The sequence below is a fragment of the Mustela lutreola genome, chromosome X, assembly GCF_030435805.1.
Source record: "Mustela lutreola isolate mMusLut2 chromosome X, mMusLut2.pri, whole genome shotgun sequence".
NCBI lineage: Eukaryota > Metazoa > Chordata > Mammalia > Carnivora > Mustelidae > Mustela > Mustela lutreola.
In genome coordinates, this window is record NC_081308.1 from 15199680 (window position 1) to 15216624 (window position 16945).

General features: G+C 53.5%; 1 protein-coding gene across 1 annotated transcript in view; it reads right to left on the reverse strand.

Moving 5' to 3' along the window:
* MAP3K15 (mitogen-activated protein kinase kinase kinase 15) overlaps window positions 1–16945 on the reverse strand; it is a 115671-nt gene that overhangs the window by 1786 nt on the left and 96940 nt on the right. Inside the window, exons 19-26 of the mRNA XM_059157232.1 lie at window positions 8407–8564; window positions 6189–6372; window positions 5257–5416; window positions 4594–4747; window positions 3630–3815; window positions 2896–3001; window positions 1853–2072; window positions 544–656 (exon numbers count right to left, since the gene is read on the reverse strand). Coding sequence (XP_059013215.1) covers window positions 544–656; window positions 1853–2072; window positions 2896–3001; window positions 3630–3815; window positions 4594–4747; window positions 5257–5416; window positions 6189–6372; window positions 8407–8564 — 1281 coding nt within the window. The remainder of the gene's footprint in view (window positions 1–543; window positions 657–1852; window positions 2073–2895; window positions 3002–3629; window positions 3816–4593; window positions 4748–5256; window positions 5417–6188; window positions 6373–8406; window positions 8565–16945) is intronic.

Genomic DNA, 16945 nt, shown 5'->3' on the forward strand with positions numbered 1-16945 from the left:
ATCAAATGAGGGCGTGGAATTCAGTACTGAGATGTGTCCACGCTCGCCCCTCCCACATCCCAAGAGGTGGCTGGCTGTGGCTCTTTTGTACGTGGCATGAAATGAATTAGGTTTACTGAGGTTTAATTTCTGCAGTCCCCCGTTTTAGGTATGCAGTGCTGTGAACTTGGATGAGGAGTCACGTAACCATCCCGATGACACATTTCCACCACCCCCAGAAGTTCTTGCAGCCTTTTACCATCAACCCCCCACCCCCGCCGTTGTGATGCTTTCTGTCCCTCGAATTTTGCCTTGAACGGACAATTGCGTCCATATTCCGTATCGAGGGACTCGGTGTGTAGCCCTTTCAGTCGGCATTCACGGAGCATGATGTATGTGTGATTCACGCACGTTTCTGAATGTGCCAGTTTTTCTATTACTGAGGAGTATTCCAGAACATACAGTTACTCTCTAGTAAAGCAGTAACTGTGGCAAGGCTGACTAGAACCTTAGCCACATTTCAGGTGGTCTCACACAAGTCCAAGCAAGTGAAAACTTACTCACCAGTAGGTCTGAACTGTAACTGAAGATGATACAATTCTCGAGTTTTCTGCTCTAGGGTTTGCCGGAGAAGATTCTGGTACTCTCTTTCTTTCTGAACTAGGTGTTCTAAAAGTCTGGTTGAGAAAAAAAGAAAGCCATTACTCAGCCTAGTGCCATTCAGTTCAGCTCAAACATTGGATGAACCTTAGGAGATGGGGACAAAGAAAACCAAATCGCACAGTCTCAACGGTCTGGTTTCAGCCTGTACCTGGGCCCTCCCTTATGTGTCCTCCCCTTGAAAGCAAAGACCAGCACTCAGGGCTCGGGCATATTTTGTCTCAAAATGTATCATGAACCAGATGACCTGAGGGGGATCAGTGAACTCTGCCAGGAGGAGCTGGTGCGGACAGCTCGGCTCCCTGAGTCTCCTCAAGCCGCTGGAAGGAGCGCTCGGGCTCTTTCTCCCTCAGAGGGGGAAGCCAAGGAGCCGGCAGCCCCGCAGAAAGATGACCGCCAGCAGGGGGACCACACCTGTGGACACTGACGGAACCCGGGGCTGTGCTAAGCGCTTCGCAGGCGCTGGTCTCCCACACTCAGGACCCAGCCGGGGCCCCCAGGCACCACCGCCCCGGGGCGGGAGACACCACAGCAGCCGGCGTGTCCGTGAGCTAGGGCCCGGCCGGTCGTGGAGGAAGGACGCGTGTGTGTGGCCGCTGCCGGCTGTTAGTCCTACTGAGAGTGGGAGGTGGCAGAGGGGCTGGTAGCAGTGCCAGGGAAGAACCACTGAGCCTGCAGGTGACCATTCATACCCGTGCGGATTGTAAACCTTACCAACCCTACCAGGCAATGTTCTAAGTGCGAAGTCCATCGACTTCTGCATTTGTCATACCTTAAAAGCTTAAAAACTCCAGGTCTCTCAAAAATTAAAGCAAACACTCCAGGTCTCTCTCGAAAGGCTTAGATCTGCCTAAGGTCCTGCTTCAGAGCTCGCCAGCGTGTACACAGCGTTCCTTCCGCGACACGCACACCCGGTGCCGCGTCTCCCTGTTCGTGTTCCGCGGCATGAGCCGTGAGCGGGCCACAAGGCGGCCACTGGACCGAGCACTGTCTAGTCTGCTCTGCCTGCCGGTTGGGTTTTCATAAGTCCACCCAGGATGCGATCGCCCAGAGCGAATGACAATCCTTTCCTTCATTTAACAAACATTTTAACGTCACCTACTATGTGCCAGGAAGTGAATTAAAGAGACCAGCTCTCTTGGGGGGAGGGGGGACCCTCAGCAAGGCCACAGATTCCCTTACTGGCCTCGGTGACCGTCCCATCCCTGCCCACCTGTTGGTCTCCTGTCTGAGCTCGCCCAGCTGGAGGCTCAGGTGCTGGTGCTGGAGCTGCTGGGGCTGGGGGGCACCCGCTGAAGGGGGGCTGCTCCCTCTGAATGCCACATGTGCCTGCCGGCCAGGCAGGTCTGCCTGGGGATAGTCCTCTTCTGCCTCGTCCGTGTCCTTATCCACCCCTTCGGTCTCCAACGCAGGCTCAAAGTGGGCCCGGAGCTCTGCCAGAGGATGGGGGAGAGAGGAGCACAGTTAGGCAAGGCCGGGGCACAGCGTCACTTATGTCCGGCGCCAGCACACGAGAGCGCTCGGAGGCCGGCCCGGCCGATGTGATGCTCCATCAGGACAGCTGGCGTTACCGATGGGGAGGAGACGACTTTGCTCTGTTCTCTGCGGTGAAAAGACGATCATCCCCAGCTTATAGAGGACCAAACCGAGGCTGATGTTAAATCACGCAAGGACCGTCTTTAAAAGGTACAACCAGGCTTCCTACTGGGCCTGGATTCTTCCTACTAAAGAAAGGCACCTGCTTGGAGTGGGGCGTAATGAAGTCCTGGGGCCTAACAAGCTCCTCGGGGAAGCCGCTGGGACAGGGAGGGAGCCGAGTCAAGAGAGAGCGAGCGGCAGCATCAACAGAAGGCGACTGGAGCCTCCCTCCCCGGGATCAAGTGAGCACAGGAGAGCGGAGCTGGGCCTTCCGCTGCTCTGCTCGGACATTTCACAAATGAGAGTAAACCACAGGAGGAGTCTGCCAGGAGACAGAGCCACTCACTCCAGCCTCCGAGCATGTGAGAGGGCGGCCCGCCGGCCCCTGGCCCTCAGGCCCGGGCTCCCGCTCTCAGATCACAAGCTCCGTGTCCACGCGGGCTCCTTGGCAATGCCGGGAGGGCACCCAAGTAGGGCTCCGGAAGTTCTTAGCATTTACTGAATTGCAGGGAAGTATACAGCCCGGGCGGGACGGAGAAAACAAGTGCTGACCACAGAGGATACTGGTGGTCACTTCCACAGCCGGAGCCTGAACTTGACCCCACAGGCAGCACTTACCTGGGATGAGGACGGTGACCGCGGCCTGCACCGCTCGCCGGATGATATTGTCCATCGCAAACATCCAGTGGGGCCTAATTAGGTGGCTCCTCAAAATCTTATTTACCTGCAAGTCACAAAAATCCAGATTTCTGGCCCGTGGTCCTCGTAAGAAAGAGGACTTCTTACTCCTTCGAGCTAACTTCTACTCTGAAATAAAATGTCAGCCACACTGTTCTGTGTTTCTGCCTGACTTCCTGTCTCTTCCAGACAGAGGCTTTTGCAGGCAAGCGGCCCCTGAGTCGTGCTGGGTCTGGGGGCCGGGCGGGGATGGCATCTCCCACCCCGGGCCTCTTCACTGTTTAGTCCAGGAGCGTTTCCTGAGCACCTCTGAAAGGTCGGGCTCTTCCCTGGGGCGTGGGACACAAAGCTGGACCAGACACGGGGGCAGGCCAGCCACAACTCACATCTGTTCGTACAGACACATAAGCTTAAACCCCACACCGCCTCAGCTGGCAGATGCCACCCCACCCCCGAGTCCTCGAAGTCCTGCGCTTCTGCTCTCGTTCACCTGTACGTGCGTACTCTGTGTTCAGAAGGAACTCCTGAAACTAAGGGTTTAGGTGTAAGCAGGTTAGACGAAACAGGGGACTATGGCAGAAAATGGTAACTGAACTCAGTGGTCCTCGCTTTGAGCCACTTCGGTGGGCTTCCTGCCTTCTAGCACGTTCTCTAGGGCCAGACAGAACACTTACAGCATCCTGAAATCCAAACAGTACCAGATGAATCTGACTGATGGACGAGCTGTCAAAGTCCAGGTCCGCCTTCAGCTTTGATATCGTGGAGGCCATCACTCTGTGCTCCGGGGAGTGGATGAAGTCCCTCAGGATCCCAATTATTTGCTTGATGTGGCCAACGGAGAGATGCAAGTCTTCCGAACTCTGCTCACCGCCCCGCCCCCCACCAAAGTCACTTTCATTAAGTCAGAGAGGAAGGGGAATTCCAACAAGTATTATGTGGGCACCTAGGTACGAAGGGGTCTGTTTCTGGAATTCCCTATTGTTTTTCACGTGGCTCCTCTCCTCCCGGGGGGAGACACACACACACACACACACACACACAGACACTAAACCCCTCTGGGAATGGGTCCGTCCTCCTGCCGAACCCTGTGCAACTGCCCCACCCCTCCTTGTTAGAAAGCCTACTTCATAGAAGGGCAAATGGCCTCTTCCTAAAAAAGAACTTCCCGCTTCCAAAGTTAGTTAAAATGCAGATATTCTGATCCATAACCTTTCTTCACAAAGCAACCGCTCTCCCAGCTTCTGAGGACAACTCCGTCCCGCAGCTGGGATTTCAAAACGGGGGATTCACAGGAGTGAAGGGCAAAAGCAGGGAACGCCTGAGCTTCGTGCTGCATTTGGCTTGTTTTCCACCAGGGGGCAGCACCGCTCCATCTGTGCCTGGGATCACTGCAGTGTTTTGCAAATTCAGGCTTCAGAGGAGTCTTTTTTTTTTTTTTTTTTTTTTTTTTTTCCCCTCCTTCCTATTTTCTTTTGTCTTGTTGGAAGAGGGAAGGTCGTTGGGAAATACTTATGGTCATTACTGGGACTGCGCAAACGTTCCGGGGTAGCAGGAGCCTCCGTCCCATGGGGACCTGTTCCAGGACCTGGCCCCTGGGCAAAGGGGGCGGGGTTAGCTTCTCCCCTGACCCGGCCCTACCTGCGCCACGCACTCCTGCAGGTAGGAAGCCACTTGGTTCTGCTCCTCCCAGAGGATTTTGTACAGGATGGCACGGCGCTCGCTGTCCTTTCGCAGCAGGAAGAGGCCCGGGTCCCTGTCCTCTGGGGAGGAGGCTGAGCTCTCATCAGGAACACTGCGGACAAACACACGCGACAATTGTGTGCGTCCCAGGAAAAAGTCTCGAGGGTTGGATGCCACGGGGGAAGGCCCCCCCCCCCCCCCCCCCCGCTGTCCCTACCAAGGTGAAACTGTAGTCCGATGGAAGAGAGAGGCGGTGTTTTTTTCTAACCCTAGGAGCACCAGTTTTAGGAAAGGGAGGGGAAAGGCGGGGTGGGGAGGAGGGGGGGAAGGGGGAGAGAATAAGGGGACAATTAAGGGGATGATGGGAGGAGGGGCAAAGAGGATAGGAGATAAGAAGTGTGGAGGAAGGTGGGGGGGGAGGGAGGAGGGAGAGTTATGTAAGTGGCTGCAGTGAATGTTCAGCCACTGCCCACCTTACCTGCACCTTTGGCCTATTGATGACGCAGAAAGCAAGCCAAAGCCCCTGGTGGCTGTCTGGTTTTGACCTGGGAGGTATTTGGCCTCCGGTGAATGCAAGCACCCCCTCAGAGGCCCAGAGTGGAGAGAAGGGGTGGGCCGTACCTGAGCAGGTGGCTGAGCCGGTGCTTAGATGCCCGGGCCTTCTCGAAGAAGATATCTAGCTGGGCGTCAGAGTCCGGGGAGACAGAGCCATGCTCGCTGCTGCTGCTGCCCATGGGCTCCCCCGGCATGGGCAGGGCTAGGGCGGTGCCCCGGGGACTCTCTGTATGGGAAGCGAGACAGGGAGGCGGGGGTGGGGGTCTCAGACAGCCCCTTAGGCCAGGTGACCCATGCAGGGGCCGGCTAAGTCTGTGCTGCTCTAATGGGCCAGTCCAGTCCATCACCCAGGGGTCCCTGAAATGGAGGCTCCACTTCAGTGGGTCTGAAATAGGCGCAAGGCTGCATTTCCAGGCCGCCCACAGGAAACGCTGACACAGCGAGCCACACTGGGAGTAAGACGCTGAGCCTCTGTGTCCTGGCTTCTGACTCCATCCATACCAAGCAGAAACCAAACAGCTTCCTTGGCAAAGGCCATTTTTATGTCATTCTTGGGTAGGACTCACTGCCCTAGAAGGGGTCCCTTGGCTTCTGTGGCCTGGGGGACAGCTGCTACAGGCAAACTCCCCCGATGTGCTCCTTAATCAAGGTCGGGGGCAGCACGGGGTCGAGGGGAGGCCAGGCCCTGCACGCAGGGAAGACCCCAAACCCCAGCCAGGGCAACCTCTGCGCCTTCCTCCTCGGCACAATCCCAAAGGAAGAACTTTACCAAGGGGGCGTACCGCTGTCACTTGAGGGGCTCCCTGCACCTGTCGGGAAACCAAGGGCCATTCGCTGGCTGGGGTGGGACAACTCCCCCAGCAGGGACTCCTGTCCCTGCCACTCTTCCCGGCAACGGGCACCAGGCGGGAGGCTCGGTGCGCTCAGTGACGGAGGAGCCCGGGCATCACCGAGCCCTGGGACGCAGCCCCGCCCCCGGCTGTCCGGGTACACCTCACCTGCCGGCTTGAAAGCAATTCGGTTCTTCTTGCCCTTGTTCACCTGCCTTAAGAAACCCGCCTGGAGCAGCTCGGCCGCGGTGGCACGTTTGTGGGGGTCAGGCTCAAAACAGGATAAAATGAAGGCTCTGGCGTCTGGGGAAAGGGCTTCTGGAATCTCAGGGTGGATCTTAAACATCCCCACCTGCATTTAAGGGAGAGGTGAGCGATGTGGCTGTGAGGCCTCAGCACACCCAGCTGCACAAGCCTTCAATACCGAGTTCCTCCCCCAGCCCCGCCATGCTCGAGGGGCCGGCCGAGACCACTGTTACCGACGTGCCCGCCTGGCTGCCCGGGACTTGGCCTTGGCCGTGCCCAGCAGGTCTCAGGGAAAGTGGCATCAGAGGAGTTTCAGAGCCTAGGCCGTAAGAGGTCTTGGGGCTTCTGACCTTGTCCTCTTGGAGCCCTGAGACCAGCACGGAGGGAGGCTCCAGAGTCTGGGCTTGGAGGCGGGGGAGCGGGGAGTGACTGAGCACGGGCCACAAGGTTTTGGCTCAACAAGAGGATCGTAGCAGAGAGAACACTGTTCTGGACTCCGGCCCTGGACCCGGCTGACCCGCGGGGCGCGCTTTCAGGCTTATTAAGGGGGCAGAGCTCACGTTAACTGTTCTGGCCACAATCAAATACAAGCTTTTAGGTCCAGTGTTACATTTTGAGAACACAAAACACTGGATGGAATATACCCGCCAGATGGGAGATGCAGGACACAGGACAGGGGACGCCCCTCCCCTGAGGGGCAGGAAGGGAACGGCCCGAGGGGGCCAGAGACAGAAATTCTCAGGAGCCCCGAGAAGAAAGGAGCGGCTTGCCTCCAGAGGTGCTCTGCTGGCACTCCGGGGGCCACAAACCCAGTGCCCTCAGACTACAGACATTGGTTTTCTCCCGGCTTCACTCGAGCTGCTGCCAGGGCCCCCCTCCCCCTGAAACCTGCAGTGGCTCAGTCGTCGCCTCTTCCAGCTCCTGGCGGTGGTGGCTCAAAGACACCTCACCTCACCCCGACCTCCCTGGACCGCCGGGTGTCCTCACTGCGCCCCGGTCGGGCCCTGCCGGTTCCCTCAGCACCGGCCACTCTCCATCACGCCTCCGCGGGTTTGATCCTCCCCAATGGCAGCTGGCCCCATCCCGGCCCAATGCAAAGGACGGGCAAGGTCATTGCTGTCCCCCAGCTCTGGAGTTCAGGGTCCTGTTGAGACTGTGGGTGCCCTGCCTGCCAGCTCTGGGAGGGCTTTCAGAACGACGAGGTACACACCATCTGTTATCCAAAGTCCCACCTCTTCAAAACCCAGCGAGAAACCCGCCCTCCAAACACATGTGGCCTTTGAGCCTTGCCCAGTTTAAGGGCAAACACGCATTCAAAATAAGAGGCCGCATCCTCCCTGGTGAAAATAAGGGGAGACCCCCCCCTTAGAACACTTACTTTAAAAAACGTGTAATTTCAAGTTCTTGGTCTCTGTGAGAGGCATGTGAATCTTCCTAAAAGCTGAATAAACCTCTTGCCAAGTATGTCTTTTTCAAGGACCTGGGGCCAACTCCTGGAAATGCCAACATCCAGGAACACATCCCCATCTCCAGCTTCGGCGCGAAGGGAAGAGCCTAACTAAAGTAAAGACTTGCTCCAAAACTCCCTCCTTTTTCTTTTTTTCCAAAGATTTTACCTATTTGCCCGAGAGGAGGAGGGGTTGAGGGAGATGGGGAGAGAGCAGGGAGCCCGACGACGCGGGGCTCAAACCCAGGAGCCTGGGATCATGACCTGAGCCGAAGACAGATGCTTAACTGACTGAGCCACCCAGGCGCCCCCAAACTACGTCTCCTGTCTTAAAGATTAGAGAACTTTATTTTTCCTTTGGGTAAAGCCAATTAGCTAGTGCAAACGGTCATCCCAATTGCCAGGTTTCCCCCCTCCTCCCCGGACACACTAGCGTGACCCGTGGCGCTCTCCAGTCTGCGCATGGGAGGACTAGTCCTCATTCCCTTTGCAAACACGGGTGTAAAGGGCAGCACTGCTGGGCTGAAGAGGACACATGCTTCTGTCTTAGCTGTCACATCCTGATATAGTGCTTACTCAGTGACAGCACTGCTTTTCTCTCCCACCTTCGTGGAGAGGGTTCTTCGTGGCAGATTTTCTTTTGGCTTGTTATTTCCCCAACACCAGCATCCTCAATCAGCAAACATGTCTTACTTTGAACATTGCTGCCTGCGGTTCGCCGAGCTCATGGAACGGAGGCCTGCTGGTGGCCATCTCGATGATGGTGCAGCCCAGGGACCAGATATCTGCTGGGGCACCGTACCCGCGAGGCCCCTGATCGATAATCTCAGGTGCCATGTACTGCAGAGTGCCTATTGGGAAAAAAAACGAAGATCGTGGGCACCCCGCTGTTCACAAATCCAAGTGGACCATTAGTAAACAAGTGCATGAACTTTAACCCTCCCACTAACCATGGATGAAGCATGCTCTCAGGCGTCAATGATGCGGTCGCGCCCGGTCTCTGATCAGAGACATGCCACGTGCCTTCCTTGGCTACTAGTCATGTCAACAGAAGATTGCTCGGTTCCTCGAAGGATAAATGGGCCCCGAACCAACAAGCACACAGTAGGGTGCGCCAGGAGAGGGGAAACACAGAAGGTGAGAAACACAGTGCCCGACCTCGAGGAGCCGCCCAGGGGAGGAGAGAGACAAGAGGGCGATGGTGGGCAAGTCCAGCAGGCGCTGGAGCAGCGGGGGCCGAGAACGCTCTGCCTGCTTCCGGTCTGGACAAGCTCTATCTGGATCAGCTCGGTTCTCTGAGAGGTAAAAGCCGAGGCAGGATCAGACAGGAGAGATTTACTGGGGAGACGTCTACGACGGACAAAGAGCGAAGGACCTCTTTGTCCATCATATATGGACAAAGGACAAAGAGCGGCAACCTCAGTGCCGATGTGGCACGTGGGAAAGGAGGGGGGACGAACAAGTGGGGAGGTCGTCTCAGAAGAGCAGCTCTGACCATTCAGCTGGGCCGCTGGGGAGCTCCTGACCAAAAGCTGCCGCTGGAGGACTCCCATGTGCTCTCATGCCTCCGCCACGGGCCATCACTGGGCAGGAGCGAGCGAGTAAAGCATGGCCACGCCGTGAACGTGGAGGCAAATCCACAGGAAGCGGCAGATGGTGCTGCCCATGAACTTGCCTCTTGCTGTGAAGGTCAAAGAAGTAGACAAAGGGATGAGAGGACTCTCAGGCCAAGGGAAGAGCCCGGGCAGAGGCACAAGGGTGTGAAGTCCAGAGCGAGTTCTGGGAACCACAAGTGTAGTCTCACACAGGGCAGGGAGCTAAGAACTGAAAATGCAGCAGGTGGCGACCTGGGGCCAGCCCGAATGGCAAGCAGTGTATGATGAAGGCTCTGGCTGGGGACTTTCTCCTGTGGGTCACAAGCCACCAGAGGGGGCCACAGGGAAGGTGGGGCTCAGACGCAGCCCTCGAAGGGGAAAGGAATGCAGAGATGGGGACAAGGAGGTCAACCAGGGCTCGAGGAGTGAACTCGTGGGCTTTTCTTGCAACCAAGGCTGAGGAAAGCAGCAGCAACAGACACTAGATGTGGTTTATCACAAACAGCGAACCTATAGAGGACGGTGGCCACGGCGTGACAGAGAACATGGATACCCAGAGAAGTGCCTATCCCAAGATCACGCAACCAAAGCAGGTTTCCAGAATCTTAATCAATGAAAACAAAGGACTTGGTTTAAAAAAAAAAATTGGGGACTTTACCTACTACATCTTCCTCTTGAAGATCCATTGTCTTTTAGCATTTTTCCTTCCAGTGACCATTTGAAAAGCTCTGCCCCACAGAATGTTTTTTTTTTTTTTTAAAGATTGATTTATTGATTTATTTTAGGGAAAAAGTGAGTGCACAAGTGCGCGGAGGGAGAGCGACAGGCACACTCCACACTGGTGTGGAGCCTGACCTGGGGCTCGATTTCATGACCCTGAGACTGAGATCATAATCAGAACCTCAGCTAACACCGACCATCGGTCGCTTCGCGGACTGAGCCACCCAGGTGCCTCCCACAGAAAGTTCTGCAATAATGACAATGTTCTGTGCAGCTGAGTGTGGTAGTCACTAGCCACAGGTAACTGTTGGACCCTTCAAATATAGCTGGTGAGACTGAAGAGAAGAATTTTAATTTCATTTTTAAAAAAGTCAGACTCACTTATTTGTGGAGCATAACAAATAACACGGAGGACATGGGGAGATGGAGAGGAGAAGGGAGTTGAGGGAAATTGGAAGGGGAGGTGAACCATGAGAGACTATGGACTCTGAGGAACTAACTGAGGGTTTTGGAGGGAAGAGGGGTGGGAGGTTGGGGGATCCAGGTGGTGGGTATTGGGGAGGGCACGGATTGCATGGAGCACTGGGTGTGGTGCATAAACAATGAATACTGTTACGCTGAAAAGAAAGAAAAAGTTAAAAAAAAAAAGTCAGACTCACTTAAGGTTCAATATAAATTGGGTTGGGTCCATGGGCTCAACAGATCAGTAGGACACAAGTGATGGCTTTGGTCTTTGAAGCCGAAAGCCTGGTAGGGAAGAGTTTGGCTGGCTGCAGGGTTGGGCAAGACAGGCTCACAGCGCTTGCTGCACTGTTAGGAAATGCCAGAGCCCCAGGGACGGAACTTCCAGTGACACAATCTCCCCTCCCAGGCTTGTACTGCTGTGAATAGTGAAGGGAGAGGCCTTGGCAGAGGACGTGCCCTCAGACCAGTTCACAAGCCATTCAAGGAGGAAAGACTCACGGTGCTGTTTATTAAGCTATGATCTCTCAGCTCTGCTCTAGGAGGCTGCACTGGGGACTCTGCAAACATTTCTGCTTTGCCACAGCTTCCTGTTAGACTCTGCCACCCGGGGGCGCTAGAGAGCCCGAGAACACCATGGAGGCTGCTCAGGCGTACCTACAAGGAAGGAGGAAGGAGAAGTTATCGGCTCCCCAACATCAGCTGCTGTTCCTCTGTGGGAGCTTCCCTTTGGAGCCTCAGTTGGCTCCAGTTGCAGGGCTTGGGTCCAGTTTCTAGCTTTTCTGCCCTCTCATACTTTCAGAACTAGCTTCATCTTGCCACGCCCACCATTACCTGTTTCAACCCAGTAATCCCCTCCTGAAAGGTTCCGATTCTACCCTTCCTCGTGCTCCCCTTAAGCCCTGGCAGATAACCCAGGCCCAGTTAACAGTTCTTTCTACTAAATTCTCTCTGTAAAAATAACTGGGGTGATTTTGATTTTCTGGCCTGGATGCCAACTAACATGATCACTCAAAGTTGATTTTGTAAAATTTATTTTATTTTTTTTAAAGATTTTATTTATTTGACAGAGATCACAAGCAGGCAGAGAGGCAGGCAGAGAGAGAGGAAGCAGGCTCCCTGCTGAGCAGAGAGCTTGATTTGGGACTCGATCCCAGGACCCTGGAATCATGACCTGAGCCGAAGGCAAAGGCTTTAACCCACTGAGCCACCCAGATGCCCCTAAAATTTATTTTTAAGTCATCTCTACACCCAACATGGGGCTCAAACTCATGACCCCAAGATCAAGAATTGCATAGTCTTTCACCAGAGCCATCCAGGTGCCCCAGAAAGTTAATTCTTAAAAGAGCAAGAGAATATACTTTTACAAAGTTATACAACATGGAAAATATCACTCAACGAAACTGCAATGGTTTATTGACACTGGTCAAATACCTGTCCACTTCGGCACAATTATTTCAAAACTGGAGGATAAGTCGGCCTCATGCTAAACTTCGAGATTTTCTTTGTATGGAAACACAGTGAACATCACCCTTTATAAAGGTAGGGACTTAGCAATGGCGTCCATGTTAGTTATTTATTGTTATGTAATAAATTACCCCAAAATGTTAAGAGCTTAAAACCAGAGTTAGAATCTCAGTGTCTAAGGGTCAGAATCCAGGAATAGCTGGGTTGGGTGGATCTGGCCCAGAGTCTCTCAGGAGGCTCTAGCCCAGTTCTCTGCTGGGCTATAGTCCTCTGAAACCCAGAATGGAGCTGGAGGATCCACTTCCAAGCTCAGGTGGGGTTTGGAAAGAAGCTTTAGTCTCTCACCACATGGGATCTTTAAGACATGGCTTCCCCCAACAGCAAGTGACCCAAAGACAGCAAGCAAGAAGGAAGCCATCCTTTTTTCTGACCTAGCCTCCAGGTCACACATTGCCACTCTGCTTTCATCTGTTCATTAGAAGTAAGTCACTAAGTCCAGCCCTCGTTCAAGGGGAGGGGATTACAGAGGGCTGTGAACAGCAGGAGGTGGAGGACACTGGCGGCCATCTTGAAGACTGCTGGCCTGACTTCCTGTTAGTGCTCAACAGCTTACAGAACATCACCACCTCTCGCAGTCCCTGTGACTCTCACAACTTAGTGAGGCTGCGCAGAGGCACTATCTACTGTGATTCCCATTTTATACAGGAGACAAATGAGGCTCAGAGAAGGCAGGGGAGAACTGAGCTCTTCTCTCTGCACATCTGGAGCCATTCACCATGACATCGCTGACAGATACAAGGAATCCAGCAGGAGCACAAGGGAAACAAATGCAGCCTAAACAAAAGCAGACTCGATGCAAGGATTTCCGAAGCCCTGATGTGACTCGTTCCAGTGTAACTGGAAGGTGGAGAGCAGTAACAGAAAACTGGGGGCTCCGTTTCACTGACTACCATACTCCTAGAAAAAGCGTCCACTCACAGTAAACGTCCAACAGAGACAGAGCCACACAACTCTTTCAAGAGACTGTCCCTAAGCAGTGTGCGTCAGCTGCACCAAAATGGCTTCTGTCGAGAAACCAAGTAAAAATGCCAGCTGGGGTGTGGCGGGGTGTGGTGGGGCAGGGCGGGTAGGCCTCTGATTAATGCATTAATGCTAGGAAACTTGCTTGCCTTTCGTCTGGCTCTCTTAAGGGCATCACATCCTTTCTAAAGTGCATGTCCCCCCAAGGTGTGCCCACACACGGGTCACTCAATCGGCCAGCCAGCTATGACCCGAGCAAGGGTGCAGAGTTCAAAACATGGTGACAGGAGAGCAGCAGGCACTGACCCAGGCCCCTGGGGGCATGAAATCAAGTGGTGGCTCCTAGACAACTGTGCAACAGGAGAAAATGCATGGCGCAGGGCAATAATTTAGATGTTTTGATCGAGGTGCTGAGATAAAAGCCAGACACCATGGCACGGGGTGAGAGACCATTGACAGGTCCATGTTTCCAAGAGGGTCTGGCACAACTGGTTACACACCTCGCACACAGGCCCCCAGCCCAGGGGCCTTCCATCTGGATCAAGGGGTTAAGAAGATGGAGAGAGGCGAGTCTGGAGGTGGGGGGTGTTGAAAGCGACTTCTTTAGACACTGCTGTGCCGGGGGGAGCTACCCTCTCAGTACAGGAGTCGGGTTAGGGCTGTGCCCCGTGGCAACTCAGCAACTCAGCACTCGCTCAGGACTGTCGCGCATCAGCATTGTCTACAGGCCCTGGAAAATATCGAACCCGAGCCCAAAGTTTCAAAGCTGTTTCCTATTAATGAAGTACAGAAAAGAGAAATAAGGTGCATCCTGGGGCCCCAGGGGCCACTCCGGTTGCCCCGCCCAAGGAAGGGCCTGAAGGAGGGGACACCACTTTGTCCCCTCACAGAGCTGTGTGTGTGTGTGTCCCCTGCTGGCAAGTTGCATGTGGGACTGTTTCCCTCAGAGCATCCACCCGTGAGGTCTGGGACTATCACCGCGCCCTCTTGAGAGTCGGGGAAAGACGCATGAGCCATGGACACCAGACGTGGGGCCCACTGCAGAAATACTGTTCTAGGCTTCTGGGGTTTTTTTTGAGAGAGATAGAAAGAGAGAAAATTTATCTTAAGCAGGCTCTACGCCCAGTGCAGAGCTCTAAGCAGGGCTCAATCTCACGACCCTGAGATCATGACCTGAGCGGAAATCAAGAGTTGGCCGCTCAACCGACTGAGCCAGCCAGGTGCGCCTGGGGTCTTTTTAAAAGGAATCCTTCTCAAGGGCCATCTCCCATGGCCTGAATCCCTCAGGAGAAAAAAAAAATGGAGGAGTGAATACAATATGAGGCGTAAAAGTGGCGGTGGGGGGGGGCAGCAGGCAGCCGGCCAAAGGACAGGTCTCTGCCCAGGACGTGGGAGCTACATTCAGAGGGACACCGCAGGGAAGTGTTCCCAGCTGGGGAGCAGGGCAGGAGGTGGGAGTCGGGGGAGAAAAGGTAAGACTCCGAGCTGACTTGCTGCTAGACCCGCTGCGACAGGGGAAGAGCGCTGTCCCCTGGAACCAGGACCAGAGCGCGGACCAGTGTACCAAGCAGGGCCCCTTTCAGTTATCCAATCCGGACTGTTTGCGTCTCCGAGGGCCATTAAGACTTTCTCTCCGTTGTCTCAGGATGGCTGGCAGACTCAGGAAAGGACTCCTGCCCTGGACAGGATATAGAGGGCAGTGGGAGACAGAGGAAAGGGCTTTTGGGGCGCCTGGGGGGCTCAGTCAGTTAAGCATCTACCTTCGGCTCAGGTCAGGATCCCAAGGTCCTGGGATCAAGCCCTGCACCGGTCACCCTGCTGAGCAGGGACTTTGCTTCTCCCTCTCCCATAGCCTGCTGCTCCCCGTGCTTTTGGTCTTTCTCTGTCAAATAAATAAATAAAGTCTTTTGGAAAAAAAAAAAAGATGAGATGACTTTTATGATTACAGCCTCTAGGTTTGACAGGTGGAACATATTAGTTACCCACAGAAACCTGATTCTCTCAAAGGCTCCTCTCAGCCCTAATCACCTGGGACTTCTAAGTATAAATTATTATTTATTTTATTAACAAATACTTCCATTGCACTGGCTGTGAGTCAGGTACTGGTCAAAGCACTTTGCCAATATTAACTTATTTGATCTTCATAAAAACCCTCTGAGGTAGTACTGGGAGCACCTCTATTTTATTTATGAAGAAACTAGGTATGGCCCAGAGATGTGATAGAATGTGCCCCAAGTCACACAGCTAGCAAGCGAGTGGATGAGCCAGAATTTGAACCAAGGATGTTCACAGCCACAGACTGGAACAGAGTTCTTGTCCCAAGAGCCACTCCTAGGCATCTACCCGAGAGGGACGGAAACTCAGGTCTGCACAAAGGTTTGTCCTTGACTGTTCACAGCAGAACCGTTCACGATGGTCAAAGAGCGGAAATAATCTCAATGACCACTGAATGACAGACGGATAGACAAAACACGGTCTATCCACATCCTGGAATACCATTCAGAGGTCCGAAGTACTGACACACAGCCCAGCGTGGATGGACCTGGAACAGGTTATGCAAAGTGACAGCAGCTGGACAGATAGGACTGTGCACTCTTCCATCTGTATGAACTCTCCAGAGTGGCGAATCTCTACAGAGAGGACATCCGTGGTCACCTGGGGCTGGGGTGGGGACGGGGGCTGACTACAAGGTGGCACAGGGACCTTTTTGGAGTGATGGAAATGTTCAAAAATTGGACCATGGCTAAGGCTATACAACTTGGAAAATTTATGAGAAACCAGTGGATTGTGCACTTCAAACGGGTACATTTTATACCCCAATAAAGCTGTTAAAAAAAAAAAACAAACCCAGAAGCAAAGGGGGCTGACTCTAGCCATAAGGCCCTTCCTCCCATTCTAGGTGGCTTATACCTAGAATGAAAACCCTTCAGAGGAATACAGGAAGGGAGGCTTCAGGGCCACAAGTTGCCCGAGCCTCTGGCTCCCCTTCCAGGCTCTGCCAGCCTCCGGACATTTGCACGGAAAAGCCCATGTCCCCAGGCATCTAAGTGGGGCTCTGCAGGAACCAGCTGAGACTTCTGGACAGAACCGCTCTGTGTTGCAAAGAGTAATGATATGCAGGGGAATTTCCTACCCAAAATGAGACCCCTTCTTTATTATCCCCCAAACACCCCTGTATTATTTTGCAATGCAGAATACAGGCCTCCTCAAGTCAATTACTTGGGAAAATAGCATATGCGATAATGGATTATACATGCATTTTCTTTGTGGATTTTTTCTTCTCCTTGGAGATGCTAATTACAAGGTAAATTGTCAGGGGTTTCATGTTTTAAAATAACTCCTTGTCATATCAGAGACCCTCTTGCTACATACTGCCAAGCTAACTGCTGGCTTCTAAAGAGAAAGAAAGAAGTCATTTTCAGTTAGGGTAATGAAAAAACACGGCAGTCATACATATATACGTACTCACACACGTTGATACGTGCATCTTTACATCAGAAGCAATAAATGAAAATTCAACACACTCTGTAAGGTTCTGGCAGAATCCCTGGGGTGAGTTTCCCACTCTGAGGTGCGCATACCTCTTCCCCTGTTACAACGGAGACGTCATTCCTGAGAAATCATAGTTCTCTTTAGATACAGAATATGTCTCCACTGTGGGCGTCCAGTGGTTGTCATACAACAAACCCCTTGTTGAGGAGAAGTTTTTTCAAAGCCGAGGCCAAGTCTGCCCGCTCCAGAGCTCAGTGCCCCGAGGGCAGAGAACGGCCCTGCTACTTCCCAAGCTCCCTTCAGAACCAGCAGAGTCTACGCAGTGTTTCTTAATTCCCTCAAGCAGGATCTTCGTGATCCTTTTATCATACCTTATGGGACCACAAACCTTTCCTTTTTCAAAATCAGTACTTCCTTCCAGGGACCAGTTCCTTTGAAGCAGGAATTTTTAAAAAAGCCACGGGTAGCTTTTTGAA